At 51.8% G+C, this 18,126-nt stretch overlaps 1 protein-coding gene across 1 annotated transcript; it reads right to left on the reverse strand.

Moving 5' to 3' along the window:
- Window positions 1–12,506: 12,506 nt before the first annotated feature.
- NOBOX (NOBOX oogenesis homeobox) lies at window positions 12,507–17,160 on the reverse strand. Its single transcript, XM_044247039.1, has 8 exons — window positions 17,124–17,160; window positions 15,745–16,290; window positions 15,390–15,496; window positions 14,938–15,050; window positions 14,574–14,698; window positions 14,126–14,357; window positions 13,526–13,830; window positions 12,507–12,820 (listed from the first exon to the last, which is right to left on the reverse strand). The coding sequence occupies exons 1-8, from the start codon at window positions 17,158–17,160 to the stop codon at window positions 12,507–12,509; spliced, it is 1,779 nt and encodes a 592-aa protein (XP_044102974.1).
- Window positions 17,161–18,126: the final 966 nt, after the last annotated feature.

The following is an 18,126-nucleotide window of genomic DNA, read 5'->3' on the forward strand; positions in this document are numbered from 1 at the left end:
CCATTCAAACCTCCTGTTTTATTGAACCCATAAGTTAAGGCATAGGTTAGTTGGAGTGGATTTGGAAAACCTACTCAGACATTCACGGTTCTATATTTTGGCTTGAATTACGGTGAAGGTATCTTCCCAGCTGTTTCCTCTTCTTTGTGAAAAGCAGCGTGTATAATGGAAGAGTCCTAGAACCCAAGTCAGGGGGCCAACTCCAGTTACTGCACTGCCATGACTCAGCCTGTCCCTCCATGTCTCAGTTTCCTTAAATGCAGAAGACAGGGTTGGACCAAGTAACCACAAAGTCTTATCCAACTTTGCCAAATAAGATGAGAATCTTATTATATCCTATTGGATTGTCTTTCTCAGTTGAAGAAGGTCACTCTATGTTATTTCTCACGTAGAGACCTCATACAGCCATAGTATAGTCATCTTTTAAGCTGGATCATTATAGTCCTTTCCTGGACATTTACTGCTCTGTCTCATTTTTAGGCAGCTCAGAAGTAGAATTGCATTGCAGCTTTGTGCAGAGGTAAAAATAATACAACAAACTTTGTCCTGTACCCAATTAATGATGATACCACACGATAGTATCACATTTGATAACACGTTCTGTTTTTTAATCCATCCTAAAATGTAAATTAGCTTGCTTAATTCTTAGGAAAGTTATCACTATGTAACTAGGATGGGACTAATATTCATTTATCCTAAACAGGTTGACCTACCAAAAAATCTAAAATAGGGATGGTTTTAGAGAAGTTCAGTTGAAGTTTTCACTATTTTCATAAAGCCAGCTTTTTATTATTAATAACTGATAGAATAATATGTACATATTGTATTAATAGCAATAACAATTAATATAATCCAAATTATTTGTTCATACCGGTATCTGAATACTGGCCATATGGCTCAAACAGACAGCTGTATCCAACCTTATATTTTATAGGCAAATTCTCCCTTACTTTCCCAAAGAGGTAAAATGTCAACTTCTGAATGATACACAGGCAAATCATTTTTTTTTGGGTTGAATGACTGCTGCTTTGTGTGAAGTTGCTAAGGCTTTCTGAGCGCCTTTGAAGCTGACATCTGTAACACTAAAACTGTCTTTAGATATTTAATATGTATTCATTTAATTGGGTTACCCCAATCTGGGAGATTAAAAGTCAGTTGGTTGCTCCCTGTCTTTAGATCCTTGGTTTTAAAAACAAAAGTGAAACAAACAAAAACTTAGACATGAGTCATCTCGACTCAGTTGAATTACTAAAGTTCCTGTACTTTGGGTTTTGGAGAACTAAGTACGGGTCTACTTCTTTCTTCTATCTTTGGATTTTCAGAATTTAACTCAACTTATTCTTTTTTTTTTTTTTTAAGATTTTATTTATTTATTTGTCAGAGAGAGAAAGGGTGAGAGAGTGAGCACAGACAGAGAGGCAGGCAGAGGCAGAGGGAGAAGCAGGCTGCCTGCTGAGTAAGGAGCCCGATATGGGACTCGATCCCAGGACGCTGGGATCATGACCTGAGCCGAAGGCAGCTGCTTAGCCAACTGAGCCACCCAGGCATCCCTAACTCAACTTATTCTTTAATTCTGATTGGCATCCTTGTCTTAGAAATAGCAATTTCTTAAAAGAGTTTGTGAAAACAACTGTTTACCAATACTTTCGGACAGAATTCCATTTGAGGCATGGATAAATATACAGTGTTTTGGTTTTGGGTTTTTTTTTTTTTTTTTTTTTCTCTTAAGGGTTTGTTTATGTATCTGACAGGCAGCACAAGCAGGAGGAGCAGCAAGGGGAGAGGGAGAAGCAGGCCCCCCGCTGAACAGGGAGCCTGATGGACTTGGGGCTTAATTCTGAGACTCTGGGATCATGACCTGAGCTGAAGGCAGATGCTCAAGCCGCTGACCCACCCAGGCGCCTCTAGGGTAGTTTTTTTATTTGTTTATTTTTTTGTTTTGGTTTGGTTTGCTTAGTTTTAAGCAAAACCATGCACGAGGGTAGTGTCTTCAGGAGACACCAACAGGAATTCTTTATGGCCCTTTTCTGGATTAGAACATGCTTGGAGCTTAGTGTCATGCAGATTTCTATTTTCTTCGTGCCCTTGACTACACTGGATTTCCATCTGTCACTTTTGCCAGTTACACACCTTAGCCCTTCTTTAAAGTTTATTTTCACCATCGACTTTTCACTGCCACTTAACTATGATCTGAAGATGTTTATTGTGTACTGTTTGCTCTGTCGTGGTCATTTATAATGATGACAGTAACATCAGCCTACATGCTAATATTTGGAAGGTTCACAGTTTGAGATGTATTTATTTCCCCTAATTTTATTTTCTTTCTGTCTCTTAACTTCTATATCCATGAGTCAAAGCAAAATAGATTTTGGTCCCATGATGACTGATTTTATTTTTTAATTTTAATTTTTTTTTTCTTTTTAGTCTTTGGGCTGAAGTTGTTTAAAAGTCTTTGAAAAATCTAAAGAAAATTATACTCACTGGCTCCCCTTCTTTCACACTTATGTTTATCCCCTTGAAATGAGCCCGATTTCCTTTTGTCTCCCGTGTGGCTCTCCCCATAGCAGACTGTGTGCTTAAGTGTTACGTGATACGCCCCTCATCAGAGCCTCTTCTGGTTAATGAAGTTCAATTAGGAATCCGGTATTTCGGTGGAGTCGCCCTTTCCAGACACCACTGTGTCTCACCCACCCGCCCTAAGGCGCGCCGTTAGGACTTGTTCATGTTTGCACATGGTTTTCCAAACCTCGGTATTAATGTCTCGTGGTGGTGGTGGTTTGTTTCTATCACTAACAGGTTCAGTGACCCTAGCGCTGCACTTGCTCTAACATGACTCAGGAGCTGCGTGATTACGGCAACTCCAAGGCTGTTGTTTTAACGTAATCTTCTAGCTCTGAAATCAGGTGTGCAGAGAGGCCAAAGGTTACAGGCAAATGAGCTACAGAGGAACCGAGGCCAAACTCGGTCATGATTCAAATGCGCTGAGAACGTTCTCTGTACTTGAAAGTTTCTGACCCACTTCCTCCAGCCGTCCTGGCAGTTACGGAGCGGGCATTTCTCTAGTCTCTTCCCCAGAAGAGGGTGAAGCAAAGCAGCCCTTCCTTCTGCTTAATTCCCCGGGGAGATTTGCAGAAAGGAGGCTCCAGGCACGGAGAAGACTGGGGAATGCAGGTGAGTGCATGAGGGTGTTTATTCTTTCTGGGTGGCCTGTGAACAGGGAATGTGCAGAGGAAAGGGGCTGGGCTGGTCGGTGTGTGCTGTAAACTTTTTCCAAGCTGGTAAAGGAGCTCCAAGGGAGTGACTACTGATCCCTGCTGCTTGGAGGATGAGTAATGGGCCTGAGGGCAGAGCCTGCTGCAGGGAGGGGCCCGAGTCTGGCCCACAGAGCTCCCCAGGAGCACCAATGGGCAGATAAATATTTTCCTGGCAGCTGACCCAGGCCTCTCAGAGGGCAATTATCTCTGAACCATGCAGATGGAAATTCAGGAGAGTGGGAGACAGTCACTTTATTGCACTGTGCAAGATGGAGGTTCTAAACCTGCTCGCGGACCGGGGGGCTCCCGAACCCCCTGGGAAAAAGTTCATCCTCCTCCGGAAAGGGTGGCCGTGGGCCACAGACCATGAGTTACTGCGGTAGAGTCCACAAATTCAGCAAGAGACTTTGCCATCGGAGAAGTAGACGATTGAGGGAGAAAAACGAAAATGCAGAAGGCAGAGAAAGGAGGGCCCCTTGGCTGGGACTCCTCCAGCATCTTCTAAAAGGTTTTCTTATTGAGCCGATTTGTGCTGAGGATGAGAATCATCGGCTGTTGGAGCCAAAAGAACCCAAAAGATCTTTGCATCTAAGGCCCTTACTTGTCACAGGGGAGCCTGCAGGGGGGAGACGGTTTGCTGCTATCACACAGCCGGTTAGTTCCCGAGCACGGGCTAGCACAGCCCAGTGTTCGCCTCTAGGATTTAAGCAAGTATCTGTTGAGCTTGTACTCGTTACAAAAGGTTGAAGGGGTCTTGCCATAAAAAATGCAAGGATTGAGTAAACAGAATATGTGGGGGCAGATTATTTGGGGGACGGGGGAGGAGGTGGTAGTCAGACTTGTGGAATTGTTGGTAGCCAGATTTGGTGATAGAACTGAGCCTGGCCTGGCAACAGACTGGAACAGAGATAGGGTACAGTTTTCATAACTTTATCATCCTAGCACAGCGAGGCCTTGAAGAACTGGAGGGTCTCAGGTGTGGACATGCCTGTGTGTGTGTGTGTGTGTGTGTGCGCGCGCGCGTGCGCAAAGAGGTGACTGCTTAGGATAGGAGAGGACGCAAGAGGGTCTTTACTGGAAAATGGTTTTATGTAGAGAGACTGGGCTTTCTCCTTGAAATAAAATAAAACTGGCATTAACACGGAGGCGGGGGGAAGATGGAATTCTCCAGTTGAAAATCAAGAAAGATGAATATCTAAATTTTTTTAAAAAATTGGTCCTTTAAATCGGGGACATTTTTTATTCACTGGGTTTGAAAGTGCCCGATTTCACCAGTTCAAATAATTAGGAGTTAAAGGACCTGACAGAAAAGTCAAATCAAAATGAATAATGAGGGGTGCCTGGGTGGCTCAGTGGGTTAAGCCGCTGCCTTCGGCTCAGGTCATGATCTCAGGGTCCTGGGATGGAGCCCCACATCGGGCTCTCTGCTAGGCAGGGAGCCTGCTTCCTCCTCTCTCTCTCTCTCTGCTTGTTTCTCTGCCTACTTGTGATCTCTCTCTGTCAAATAAATAAAATCTTTAAAAAAAAAAAAAAAAAGGAGAAGAATGAGCAAGAAGGTGAAATACACAGGTGGACAAATCAGAATGCTTGGATTCATTAGTGCTAAGTGGGTCGCTGAAAACGGATTGCACCCTGGCAGGCTATGAGAATATGGATTGGGACAAGGGTGCCACGCTGGAGAGAAGGATGCACCGGACAGAAATTAATGAAAGGGATGGCATAAACTACAATCGGGCGAAAATGCACCAGAAGGGACCATGGGATTTCTGTGGGTGGGAATTCCATTCTCAGATCATAAAACTGTGGCAGAGGAATGTACTTGAGGCAACTTGACCAGAGTAATGAGACTGAGAGACAAATAAAATGTGAAAGCTACAAATGAAGGCACAAAGGCTACAGTGTAGAGGGGGAAACCAGCTCCTTTGCCCTTCTGTATCTGTGATGCCTGGGCGCTAAAACCGGGGGTCACCTTGCCGTTCCCTCCTCCCTGCCCACACAGTCAAATTCCGTTAATTGAGTCATAGCCTCTCTCACACTGCTTCCCTCCCGTTCCACTACCCCTCTTCTACTCTCAACGCCCAGTTCCTGACGCGGGAATGATGTTCCCGTTGGGCTGTGTGCTCCCAAACTTTTGACCGTGATCTTTCTGGAGGAACGGGCTATAACAGTCTTCCATATGGTGGTATCTACCGCATAATTATGCTTGTCAGAGCCGGGTCCAACCTGGCATCCAGCTCCCACGGCACCCCCTCTCACTGCCCCTCAAACCCCCTTCACTTCACCCTCCGCCTGCTCTGTCCACCCATTCCAGAGCCCTTCCAGCTTGGGAAGATCGGGCTCCCTATTCGCTTTCACTGTTGTCTCCCTTCCCTCCTCTCCCAGCACGGCTCTCTTTCAAGTAAAACTAAACACTCCCGAGTCTTTGTGTCATTTGAATGCAGAGCTAGGATCTATGGAAGGATCTGATTCTAAATCTAATCCAGGGGACACCCATTGTGGGACGGTGCTCTCCCTACCTCTGACTTCCTTTACTGTCTCCCTCTAAAATGAGCAAAAACATGGCTTCTTGAAGCTGGCGCCCCCTGGCATAGGTTTACATGCTGTCCAAAATGTATTTCTTTCACAACTTTGGACAAATATTTAAACCTCTCTAATCCTTGGATCTTCACCTGTCGAATGAGTAATATCTTCCAGAATCGTTGTGAAGTGAAATTCCCTATTGGAGAGCTAGGTACACAGTAAGTGCTCAATAAATGGTTACCATCATCATTAGTATTTTGTCTGAGGACCAATTTCTGGGCAAAGTAAGTAAGCTTTTTCAGTTCCTCGTGTGATCGTGTAAAGTGTACAAACACGTGAGTTATCTACCATTGATAGCCTTTTATCTATGAAGGCTCTTGCCTTTTTATAAAATGATATAGTGGTATTGTGGAAGCAAGGTTCTTTTATCTGCATTTAGTGAAGTGGAAAATAAATGCCTGAGAGTTCTCTCTAGATTTGGTTAAGGTATGACTAGAAAATCATTTAAACCTCAGTGCCCTCCTCTGTGAGTTGGGATAATTTCATATGTTGTGCTCAGTCATTTGTCCAACCTCCTTTCTAGCCCGACAAACCCAACTGGGCCTTTGATCTTTGCCCATTCAACACCTCTTCCCCATCTTCCCACCCCTACTCTTGGGCCATTTCTTACGTACCTCCATGCCACCTTTTCTTCCGCCCCGTTCTCCTTCCCTTCCCTAGTGTTTCCGTGAGGCCACCCTAAGACCACTTTTCTCCATGCTTCGCGCTGTGCAGTTTCGTGTGGTGTCTTGACCTCAGCTAGCATCTTCTGTGCTGAGAAGGCCCTGGAGTTGCCACAGGCCCTGGAGTTCTTGTCTCTGTCACAGACCCGAGGTCCGTATTTTTCTCCTCAGACTCATCCACCCAGATAAGCACGGGCACTTCAACGTCGTGGTCCCCAAACACAACAGTCCCCCTGTCCCCAACGCTGCTCCTGCCTGTGTTTCCTCTCTCACTTGAAAACGTTTCTTAGTTAAAAGGTCTTTGTCCTCTTCCTTTTTACTTTGATTCAGAGAATCGTCTATCCTATCACACTGATTCTGGCTCTTAAGTGTCTCTCCGACCTTCGACCTTCGGTATCTCTCAGTAAAGCCAACCCCTCCGACCTTCAGACCACCTGCTCTCAGTTCAGCTCTTGTCTGTCGCTTGGACCAGTTCCGTCGTCTGGTCTGGTTTCCCCGCGTCTCCTTCTGAGCTCTCCGATCCCATCCTCCATTTGTCTTTCTAAAACACAAATCTGAGCGAGTCCTGCCGAGGAGATACAACCGTGGATGCCTCTAACGGACCAGAAAATACAGTTCGAAGGTCTTCGCATTTACTCGCGGCTTTTCCCACTCTTCCTCCCCAGCGGCCACCCCCACCGCGGCCCCTCTGTTGGCCGCTCCCGCAGGCGCACCAGCCTCTCTGACTCCCCGGCTCAGGGGCCCTACCCTCACTGCACCTTCTAGAAGCCGGACATCCGCTTTCCTGCCTTCTCTGCTTACCCACATTCCACTCTTCCTTCAGGACTCCGAAGCTTTCTCAGCCCCCCGAGGCACGGCCGCTCCTTCTTGTGGACTTACGTGGCTCTTTGTCCTCATGGGCACCGGCACAGCGCTGTGCTGTCCTCCAGCATCGTCCTGTCCTCCCCAGTGGGAGTGGCTGTTTCTGAAAGCCAGGAACACGCTTCATTTATCCTCATGTCCACCAGTACTGTAGGTGCTTATAAAACCCCACTGAAGGACAGAATGGATGCCTCTGCCTTTATTTCTCAGGACTTTGTTACAAAACTCAAATAAGTGGGTATTTTTGAAAGAGCGGTATAAACTAAACACAAGTGTAAGAATCCCAAATCTCCCAGACCATCCCTCTGGACTAAAAGAACACCCCTTTGAGGTGGGTGAAGTGTTTCATTTCCAGGAAATCAGACTTATTCTTGATTAATCAAGAGCATTTAAGACTTGGTGCAAAATCACCAAAAGCCAGACTGTCTCCAGCAGCCGATGTTTACGCATTCTTATGCAAATGATGTTAAAATATGCAGTCAAAAATGCTAATGGACTGTCTCAGAAATACACAGACAATAGAAAGAATTTAGCTAACAGGAACAGAACATAGAATGGGACTCCAAGAGATTTTCGAGTGTTTTTAGAACGTGTGGAGCCTGTATGGAGAGGTGTAAAGGCGGGCCCGGGGCCCTGAATGAACCGGGTTTCTACAATGAGCTTGAGACCCAACGGAGCCTGCGGAGCAGGAGAGCGGAGTCGAGAGCTGGAGGCCTTCTGGACAGACGTTCAGTTGTGAAGTTCTCATGGACATAGATGTCCCTAGCAAAGTGCTGCTCCTGCCAGATTTAGCAAATAAAAACAGAAAACACCCAAATATTGCAGGAAGCGTAGGGACACTAAACGATCATCTGTTGCTTGTCCACATCTAATATTTTATCTGGCAAACCAAGCTGCAACCCAAATGACATGAATATCTGATATTAGCGGCCGTAGGGTATTTGGGAGAAAAAGTTAGCACTCGCTTTCTTCCTGTAAACCCCCGGAAGAGTTTAAGGCCGCAATGAAACTGGTGGTAGATTGCCACCTAGTGGAAGCTTGGTGATAGTGACGGCTTACTTCGGAGGGATCGGCTTTTTCCTTGGGTCTGCAAGAAAGGATTCTGCTCTGGCCCAGTGCAAAGTCTTGAGGCTGCGGTGGTGCGGGTGATGAGGTCAAGAGGATGAGCATGCCGTGGCGGGAGGCGAGGTGGGAGGAACACGGAGATGCAGCTGGCCCCCCACGATCTAAGGAGAGGAGTGGCCTGACCGTGGCTCTCCAGCGTGCACACTTCCTCTGGCACACCAGCAAAACCCCGAACCAAAGCTGGCGCTGTCAAGAGGCACAGATGCGGACGGCTCAGATGGGTGTGGAACTATCAAAAATCTATGTCGACAGATGTGATCACAATGATAATGAACTAAAGAAGTCCTGCAAAAGGTAACGGAGCGGCTACAAGGTCAGATTTTAAAAGGACTGAAAAGATGGAAACGTGAAAAGGCAGTATATTCTGGAATTCCAAGGATCCTCTCTCTTAAGTGTGAAGCCCAGAAGCAGTTCTGTGCTGCAAAACATGCTAAAGTTTATTAGCATAATAATAATATGCTCCTAACAACCATACGGGCCATGACGATACTAAAACCAAGCTGGGAGCAGGAAGACAAGACTGCCTTGAGGCAGATGTTGCCATGTCAACATGTAATATCCAGAGAAAGCAGAAGCACTTAGCTCTTATTTTAGCCGCTCTTCTCCAGAAAGGATGATACTCTAAAATTTAAAAGCTTGGACCAAAACCATAAGATGATCTTAAAACCCGAACACGATCTTCTGGCTGATTTAAATAACTCTAGTTTTTGTTTTGTTTTGTTTTTCCAGAGTAGAACAGGAGAGGATCTCAAAGATTTCATGGAGGCACTTATCCTACTTTTTAAAGGCATGATTTGTAGAAGCCAAGGAAGAATAAATTTAATGTGTAATTGTCATAAATTTCTAGAAGAGTTGATTGAAAGATGTTAGATAAAAAGTAATCGTGGAAGAGAATCGGTGTCTCCTAAGACAAGCCTTGCCAAACTCATCTCATTTACTATGTTGTTACGTTTACGAGAATATTAAATCATTAGAGTGCGATAAAAAGAATATGTTTTGAGTGAGCCATACAGCAAATTTTTTTCCCCAAAATGTATTTTAAAAATCTTGGAGATTACAAAGGTTGGCCCTTGGATGATAGTATAGTTGAAGATTTTTAGCCAGTTTAACTTTCAGCCCCAAAAAAGTGCTCATTAAGGGAGTATTTTCAAGGAAGGATGTCAAAATGCTCTGTAACTACTTGCTTACTAATGATGATCATAAAATGTAGAAAGCGTACTGATCCAGTTTGCAGAGACCAGACCATGGTCGTGCTAAAGCAGGACTCCAAGCCACCCCGACAAACTCAGAAATGGGCTACAGTCAACCACACGAGACTAAACAATGTATATTTTTGTCTATTTAGATGAAAAAATATCAGTTCTCTAAATACAAAGTAAGAGAGAGTGATTTTAAGACAGTTTCTATGAAAAGGGACTAGGGGTCATAACTGACAGTCAAGTTTGTATGGGACCAAGAATATGAAGTGACTGGGGGAAAAAAAAACCAATTCCTCTCCAGACAACATAGAAGAGAGTGTCCTTTCTGATGGAGGGGACAGTCCCACTGTGCAGTGCAATGGGCCAGACTGTACTAAAGGCAGGTCCCTTTCTGGCACTGTCCTAAAAGGAACAACCATAAACTCCTCTCCATTTGGAGGGAGATGTGCAGAACGGTAAGGGGCCTCGGGAGCAAGCCACGGGAGGGCAAGACTTAGAGGAATGACCCACAGACCTCAGATTTTGTAACACTGGATCTATTTTTTGTAGCACATGGAAAGCAACACTCAGATCAATTAAACAATAGTGATTTCTCCTGGGGCACCTGGGTGGCTCAGTGGGTTAAAGCCTCTGCCTTCGGCTCAGGTCATGGTCTTGGGTCCTGCGATCGAGCACCGCATCGGGCTCTCTGCTCAGCAGGGAGCCTGCTTCCCTCGCTCTCTGCCTGCCTCTCTGCCTACTTGTGATCTCTGTCAAATAAATAAATAAAATCTTAAAAAAAAAATAGGGGTTTCTCCCTAGCAGAAGAAAGAACTCAAGGATAATTAAAGCTTTCAAAACTTCCGTGGCCCCTTGCCTAGGCAACTTAGCCACGTTTGTGGCCTTTGACTGGAAAATCAAGACTCAGCGGTCCTCCCTCTGTGGGGGCATAGAGGGGACGCTGGGGTTTGTCGGGAGGTTGGACTTGTCAGCTTGTCAGTTTTCTTCTACCTCTAGGATCCTATGCTTCTAATAACTTTTCACCATTTTCTGTTTGGTCTACCATTAGTTCTTAGTTATTACCTCATTTCTTTTTAGTCTGCCATTAGAATGTGTAACACTTTTTAGCTGTGTTGCATATAGGCATAGCATTTTTTTCTAAGATTTTATTTATTTGAGAGAGGTGAGGGGGCACTAGTGGAGGGGATGGGCAGAGGGAGAAGGAGAAGAGCCTGACCCAGGGCTCAATCCTAGGGTCCTGGAATGACCTGAGCTGAAGGCAGTCGCTTAACCAACTGAGCCACCCAGGCGGCCCAGGCATAGACCTTGAAGTCCCTTTCCCTCCAGTTCTTGGCTTTAGACAGCTACACTATTGCATTTGCTCCGTACTCAGTTGCTACGATTCTGAGGGGCAAGAGCCTGAACCAATAAAGAGCTGGCAGGGAAAATACCCAGCCTCCCCACGGGGCTCACCGGGCTCTGAAAGCGTTATGGTGGCTGCTGGAAAGAGTGGGTCAGTAGCACGGGATCGAACAGGGAGAGCCTTACCATCGTTCCCCCTTAGGTCTGCTCTTAGGCTGCTCACGCCGTGGGCCTCGTGGGACAGCGCGCAAAAACAAAAGATTTGTGAAACATATACTTTAAAGGACCCAGATATGAATCATAACCTAAGTCCTTTCAGATTTCAACGTACACATTCTAATCCCTAAATTAAGGGTGTTGAAGCTGGGCTGCTCCAACCCTTGAGCGGCAGGAAGAGATGTCGGCTAGAATAGCAGAGCTGAGCTACTCCATACCACCGGTCCAGGGAACCCTACAGAGACACACACATACGTGTTCTTGTGCAACCAAGAACCTTCTTCTCATTTCCAAATATTTTGCCGAAATTTTTAGTTCTTAGGAGTCATGACTCTAGAACTCTTATGACAAATATAAGTTAACTACTTAATACACGTTTTGGGGGGGGGGGGAGTGTATTTTCCAATAACCATAGCGTTTGGAGGTCCAGAAGGGTACACGCATACACCCTCACCAAATGCAGCGATGTGGCCAGAATCGAAAGCCCTCAGATCCTAGTGATTTGGGCACTGCCGGGCCATTAGGTGCGGTGCTACACACACAGGTAGGAACATTCTCTCCTTGATGCTCCCACCCCTCATTCCTAGGTCTCTCCCCAGAAAAGAGCTTTGGAAAAATAAGTTATGGTTCGCAATGCTAGAGACTTGACCTAGAATATCCTTGACTGTCTCCTGTAATCCTATTCCTATAAAGCCCAAATTCCGGAGAGAAGTCCGGGCTCAGATTCGCTCAGGTTCAGTCCCGAGTTTGGGACTAAAGCATGACTTAATGCCGGGACTGAAAACAAACAAGGCCCAAGACGCCCAGTTTCTCCTCCAGCAGGAGAGACGGGCCCAGGAGAGAGGGCAGGTTGCACGGGATCATGCCCAAAGGAGACAAGGAGACCCGGCCTGGACAGCTCGGATGGCGTCCAGCAACCGACCGGTCCGCTGAGGGGAAGGCGGTGAAAGAAACGCAGCTTTTAATCAGTGAGCGGGGAGACACACAATCACGGACGGGAACCCAAGAGTAAACTAGTTTAATGCCCGCAACAGACACCGGCTCATTGGTCTGCCGAGGAAAGGAACGTCACCGGACTGGCCCTGGGCGCTGGAAGTCCCGCGCACCCTGCTCTGGCTCGAGGCTGCCGCACAGGGGTGTGGAGGGGAGGGCGGGGCCGGCGAGGTGGGCGCGGAGAGGGGGGATGTCGGACCCCCGCCCGTCCGGAGTCCGCGGTCCTTCCCGGCACCGCCGGCTCCCACTCCCCCTTCCACTCCGCGGCCCCGCGACTAGGGCCCGCAGCGGTCCTTGTCTTCCTCCCGGTCCTCCCGCCGCGCTAGGGGCTCCTCCCCGGGGGTGGCAGGCGGCTCCTCTCGGGTCTTGCCGAGGAAGGGCGCCGGTCCGGGTCGGGGTCCGGGTCGGGGTCCGGCCGCGTCGAGCCGCGCGCCGCCACCCGGAGGTGGTCTCCCGGGCGGAGCGCAGGGCGCGGGGCGCAGCTCCGGGACGAAGCCGTCGCCTCCCGGCGGGGGCCCCACGGCCTGCGGGCAGAAGGGCCCAGGGAAAGGCAGTTCTGGCAAGCAAGGGTCGCTCCAAGGGACTGTGCCTGCGGGGTCGGAGGGCAGAAAGGTCAGACAGGGTGACGGGCGCCCACGGCCCTTCAACGTCCTCGGGGACAGAGGCCCCTGCCCCCACCCCCGGAACGCCCCGGAGGAGCCCCGCGCCCGTGTAGACGAGGTGCTGACACCCGAGCCTCCACGGACGGGCTCCAGCTTCTGCGGTTCGGTAACGTGGACACAGAGTGGCCTGGGGGCCAGCGGGCGCCCCCCGCCCCAGCGTGCGGGAGGCCGGGAAGGGACTGCGCTCCGCGCTCCCCCCCTTCTGCGGGAACCGGGTCTTACTACGATTGGGGCGTCCGGATTCCAGAGGTCCGGGGGGCCCGGCCGGATGCTCATCCGCTGCCCTGGACTCTGTACCTTCCCCCACGTCGTGTTCCCCCCCACCTCCTGTTTCTCACCCTAGCAAGTCCCTCCCCGGCAGAGGAACACGATTCCCGTTTCAGGCCAGAAACGGAGACTGGGCAGAGCTGGGAACGGCCGCGCGGGGCCTCAGGCTTGAGGTTTCCGAGCGCCGCGGCTCGCCGTGCAGCCCCCCAGACGCCCGGAAAGCTCCGGAAAGCCAAGCAGGGGCGCGGAGAGGGGATTCGCTCGCGGCCTCGCCCTGCCTCCGCCCGCCCTCGGCCGGCGAGGCTCCCTGTCCCTTCTCACCTCCCGCAGTCACGAGGGGCCCTTCTCTTCCAGCCCGGACTCACCCACGTTCCCCGCAGGGGGCTGCAGCGCCATCGGCCCTGGCGGGGGGCCCAGGAAGTAGCCCTGAGAGGGACCCGCACTGGGGCCATAAGGCGACGAGAAGAGGGGGTCATCCGGCAACGGAGGGATCAGGGAGGGGGGCGTGGGGAAGGGGAAGGGGTGCAGGTAGGAGTACTGGGGTTGAGGCTGCTGGTAAAGCTGGGGCTGCGGGGCCTGGGGGAACAGGGGCGGTCCTGGCGGGGGGCTCTGCTGGTACTCCTGGGGCTCCAGCTCCTCCAAGTACGAACAGAGGGATGGTGGCGTGACACTGGGGGGGACAAAGGAGTATTTTGAGAGGCTCAGGGGTAGCTTCCTCACTGTGGCCACACAGTAGTTGAGTCCGTCCGCATGTCCATGACCCCAGACTTGCCACTTCCTCTGCTTTCTCCAGTTCCCGGCTTCTCATACCTCCTTGCTGTGAGAGTCTAGATCTTTCCACCGTATGCTTTTAATCTCATCACAATTAGGACTCCTCCTCTCAGCTAACCATCCCCACCGAGATATCTTTTCTCCTTCTGTACCTGCCCAAGATAACTCAGGGACCACCCCATCCGTCTCCATACCTTGTCCCCCAGGACCCGCAGGGGCCATCTTTGTGGCTGTTGTCACTGCCAGGAGTATCCAGAAGCAAAGGCATCATTTGGGGGGTAGGGACGGGGCCCAGGGGAAAGGGAAGGTTGACTCTTCGGACAGGTGGGGGGCTGAAGAGTGGGGGGGTCACGGCTGCCCTTTGCGTGTTCTCACTCTGTTGGGCTGGGGCCAGAGTCTGGTCAGAGGTCAGCAGCATGGGCGGCTCTAGGAACCAAAGCCAAAGAGGGGTTGCCAGGGTAAGAAAGTGGGGACGCAGATTTGGAATTATGGATGGTTAAAAGTGCCATGCCTAGGTCCCCCTGACTAGGCCCCACTGTGCTCTCTAGAGCACTGGCCCACTTCCCCATCTATCTAGAAAGAACTCTGTTTTTCCAGCTGCCACTTCCCCCCCATATAACCCTCAGAAGGTGGTCAGCTTACCTGTGAGAGTATCCAGAGGGGGTTCCTGAGAGAAGATACCAGGCTCTGGGGCCAGGGGCACAGCAGGTGGCAGCTCGGCTGCAGTGCTAGAGGCAGGCAGAGTGAAGACCGTAGCCCTAGTGTCCCTAGAGTTAGACCAGGGCTTCAGTGCAGGGAAAGGGACACCAGAGTCCCAAACACTGCCTTCCTGCAAGACACTGGCACCTCCCCGACCCCCTCCATCCAAAGTGTCTCTAAATATCGGCCAAGAACTCCAGCTGCATGGCCAACTCTCCAACACTCTCTCCCTCTAGACCCCAGGAGCCCAGCTCAGAGCCCACTTCCTACCTATGAGGAAGCGATCCAGGAAGAGGAGAAATTCTACCTGCACTGACTGCCGGCAGGGGTAAGGGGAGGGCCCACAGGACTGCCCTTGTTCTCCTTTCCGTTCAGCTTCTCCACTTTTCGCCACTTCGCCCGGCGATTCTGGAACCACACCTGTAGGGCAGAGACCCTTGTGGAGTTCCAGAAACTTGGAAGAGACCGAGACTCAGGCTCTGAGTGTTGCATGATGAGCTGCCTGACTTTAGGAAGTCACTCTAAACTCACCGACTTTCTCTGCGAGCGGTTTTAGGAAAAGGTTCACCTAGATAGCTCTGAAGTATTTTCCTCTTCTAATCTGAGGCGGTAACAACATGGAAATGGGCAGAAACACAGCCAGATCGAAGATCTAACCTCAGCCCCTAAAGGGAGCTGCTGGGCACTTGCTGTGCTCCCCAAGAGTTCCAGCTGGTCGTTTCTCCTCCACCTGGAGACCCGCTGGCCAACCCCCATTACCATGATGCGTTGGGGGGTGACCCCCACCGTCTGGGCAATCTCCCGGCGCTTATCGCCATCTGGGTAGTGGTCTTCTTGGAAGATTCTTTCTAGCTCTTCCAGCTGGTCTGGAAGAAAAAGAAACGTGCAGCAGATGAGAAAGACCGATGACTTCCTGACGAGACCACGGTCCCCAACCCAAGGATCTTCCCAGGGCCTTGCAACAAAGTTCCCCATTAGGCTGGCGCCTTCTCTCTCTCCTGGGCTTTGTGGCAGGGAACTGTGAGATGTTTACTTTCTGGCTCCTTCTAGCCTGGTCCCAATTTCACTTTCTGATGAAGCAACCCACTGACGGCCTCTCACGTTCCAGACTTACCTGAGCGGTATAGGGTCCGAGTCTTTTTCCGAACTTGGCAGGTCACTTCTGGGGTCCTCTTCTGATCTGTGTTTTGGCTGTTCTGAGCCAATGTGCTGAGGAGGTTGGTCAGATGGCAGGGCCCCGGGCCTGACCCGCAAGGCACTAGGTTGTGTGTGGCACGGGTGGAGTTAATGACACTGGGAGATGAGGCGGAGGCCAGCCCCCCAACGCTGAGCGTTTCCTGCTTGCTGGAGGCTGGAGAGTAGGACCTCTTCCCTGGCTTTGCCTCTCTCACTGGGAAGGAACCGCCTTCCCCGGGAGGCCCAGGTCTCAGTGAGTCCATAAGTGTGTCTTTGGGGAGAGTCCCGGAGCCAGACGGCCGGCTCACCCTCCCCGAATCTGCCCCAGCTGGTTCTCCAGAGGCCTCTGATGGCAGCTTCTCCCCAGCGGCCGGGCGGGACCGGGGCAGTTCCTCACTTGGGGCATTCCGGCTGTGGGGGGCTGCCCTCGGCAGCAGCTCCTCCTCTGGCGCAGCAGCGGGGGGCTCGCCTCCACCGTCCTGGCCTGTGGGGAACAGCACCCACAGAGCTTAGCAGCAGGGAGAAGGAAGAGCCTGGACTTCGAGGATGTGCTGCTTCCTGCTCTGTCCTGTTCGGCCTCCAGCTTTCGGGCGTCCACTCGCCAAGGAGGGCCGTGATGCTAGGCTTACCGTTCTCACTCGGCTGTTGCAAAGATCATCCAATGAGCTAATCCTCCGCTTTGAAAGATGTGAACAAACATAGGCACCCACGAGGGGGCCTGAGCTCGCATACACAGACCAGGGGAGAGCGGTCCTAATCTGGGGGCACTTACTTTCTGGGAGCTGCCTGGGTTCTTCCCCCAAGACCTCCCCCAGGAATGTGAGTCAAGGGACAGGAATCTGTTCAGGCATTTCTAAGGGACAAATGGTGAGGCTGGGAGTGTCCTGGACGAGAGATCCCGAGGCTGCTGCTCCTAAGACTGCACCTTACTCTGCCGCAGGTAGGGGCTTCACTGCTTAAGAGAAGGGACAAGGACAGGCTGGCTGGTGGTATAAGGAAGGAGAGTGGGGGACACATTGGGTTTCCAGCATTTGAGGCGAGCTTGGAGCTTAGAGAAACCGGCACATAGTACGTGCTCAATGCATGCGACGCGTCAGAGCGCTCGGCCTTGAGAGGAAAGGGCGCAGGGGCCGGAACGCAGACCAGACGGGTCCGAGGGCTCCGGGCCCGGCGTGCGGAGGGATGGGAGCCGCCAGGACGGAGGGCGCGCGCTGGTGGGCCTCCCTCGCACCCCCCGGCCCCCGCAGCCCCTCAGCCCACCCCAACCCCGAAGCCAGCCGACTCGGGCCGCGTGGCCAGAGGCCGCCCCACGCTCACCCCGCGGCTCCGGGCAGGCCTCCTGGGTGGGTTCCATGGCCCGGACTCGCGCCGCCGAGACCCGCCGGGCTGCCCTGGCGCGGCCTAATGAAGCCTCGCCGGCGGGCAGGTGTGCAGGGGCCTCCCGGGCCCTGGGGAGCCCGAGCCCGCGCCCCTCACCGCGCCGCCAGGGCGAGGCCCACCCGGGGCGGGAGGCGCGTGGGGCAGCTGCAGGGCCGCGCGGGCCTGGGGGCCGCCCCGCCCCCGCCGGCCCCGAGGGCGGCCCAGGTGTGCGGCCCGCCGCCCCTCCCTTCCTCTCCCCTCCCCTCCCCTCGGCCGCAGCTCCGCCGGCGGGGCCGCCTGGCCTCCGAGGGCTGGCCGCAGCCGCGGGCTCCGCGGCGCCCCGGGGACCGGCCTCTCCGTGCTGGCCGAGGGAAGGCCACGCTGGGGCCACTCATCACGGGAGCCCCACACGCTGCGCTGGCGAAGGCTTCCCCGGGCCTCAAGATGAACGCGCCCCCAAGACGCCTCCGGACCGAGGGTTCTGAGAGCGCAGAGCCGGCCTGGGGACGAGGAGGAGGTTGCAGGAGCCGGGCAGCCAGGTGAGCCGCGCGAGGCCAGAGCGCGCCGGCGGGACGCGCGGGAAGGAGTGGGGCGCACCGGCCTCCAGACCGCGGGGACCCCGCCAGGAGCCATCGTGGGCCCAGGGTTCCTGGCCGTCGCCCCCCCACCCCCCACACACTTGATGTCCCATTTTAATTCTCTGAGATTGCCAGGAGGCCTCCTGAGGGAGCTCTCACTGGGCTGAGATCTGTAATTCCTGGTTCATAGCACGTTCTTGCCTGGAAACAAAGTTTTACAGAATTTAAAAATTCTCATGGCGGACTGCTTAGGTTTGTGTCTGACCCGTGACCCGGAGTGGAAAGCTCAGCCAGAGATTGAAACAGGTGCTGGACCCTGGGCATGGGGGGGGCGGGGTGGGTGGGGTGTCGGGAACAGAATCCAGGTGTTTTGCTTTTAAGAC

The sequence above is a fragment of the Neovison vison genome, chromosome 4 (genome assembly GCF_020171115.1).
Source record: "Neovison vison isolate M4711 chromosome 4, ASM_NN_V1, whole genome shotgun sequence".
Classification (NCBI taxonomy): Eukaryota; Metazoa; Chordata; class Mammalia; order Carnivora; family Mustelidae; genus Neogale; species Neogale vison.

What these genes read in the sequence shown, in the direction of transcription:
- NOBOX (XM_044247039.1), bottom strand. Translation starts at nt 17,160, where the DNA reads ATGGAACCCACCCAGGAGGCCTGCCCGGAGCCGCGGG. An exon ending in GGCCTGCCCGGAGCCGCGGG is followed by an intron (nt 16,291 to 17,123) that starts GTGAGCGTGGGG and finishes TGTTCCCCACAG; the next exon opens with GCCAGGACGGTGGAGGCGAG. An exon ending in TGCGGGTCCTGGGGGACAAG is followed by an intron (nt 13,831 to 14,125) that starts GTATGGAGACGG and finishes TGTCCCCCCCAG; the next exon opens with TGTCACGCCACCATCCCTCT.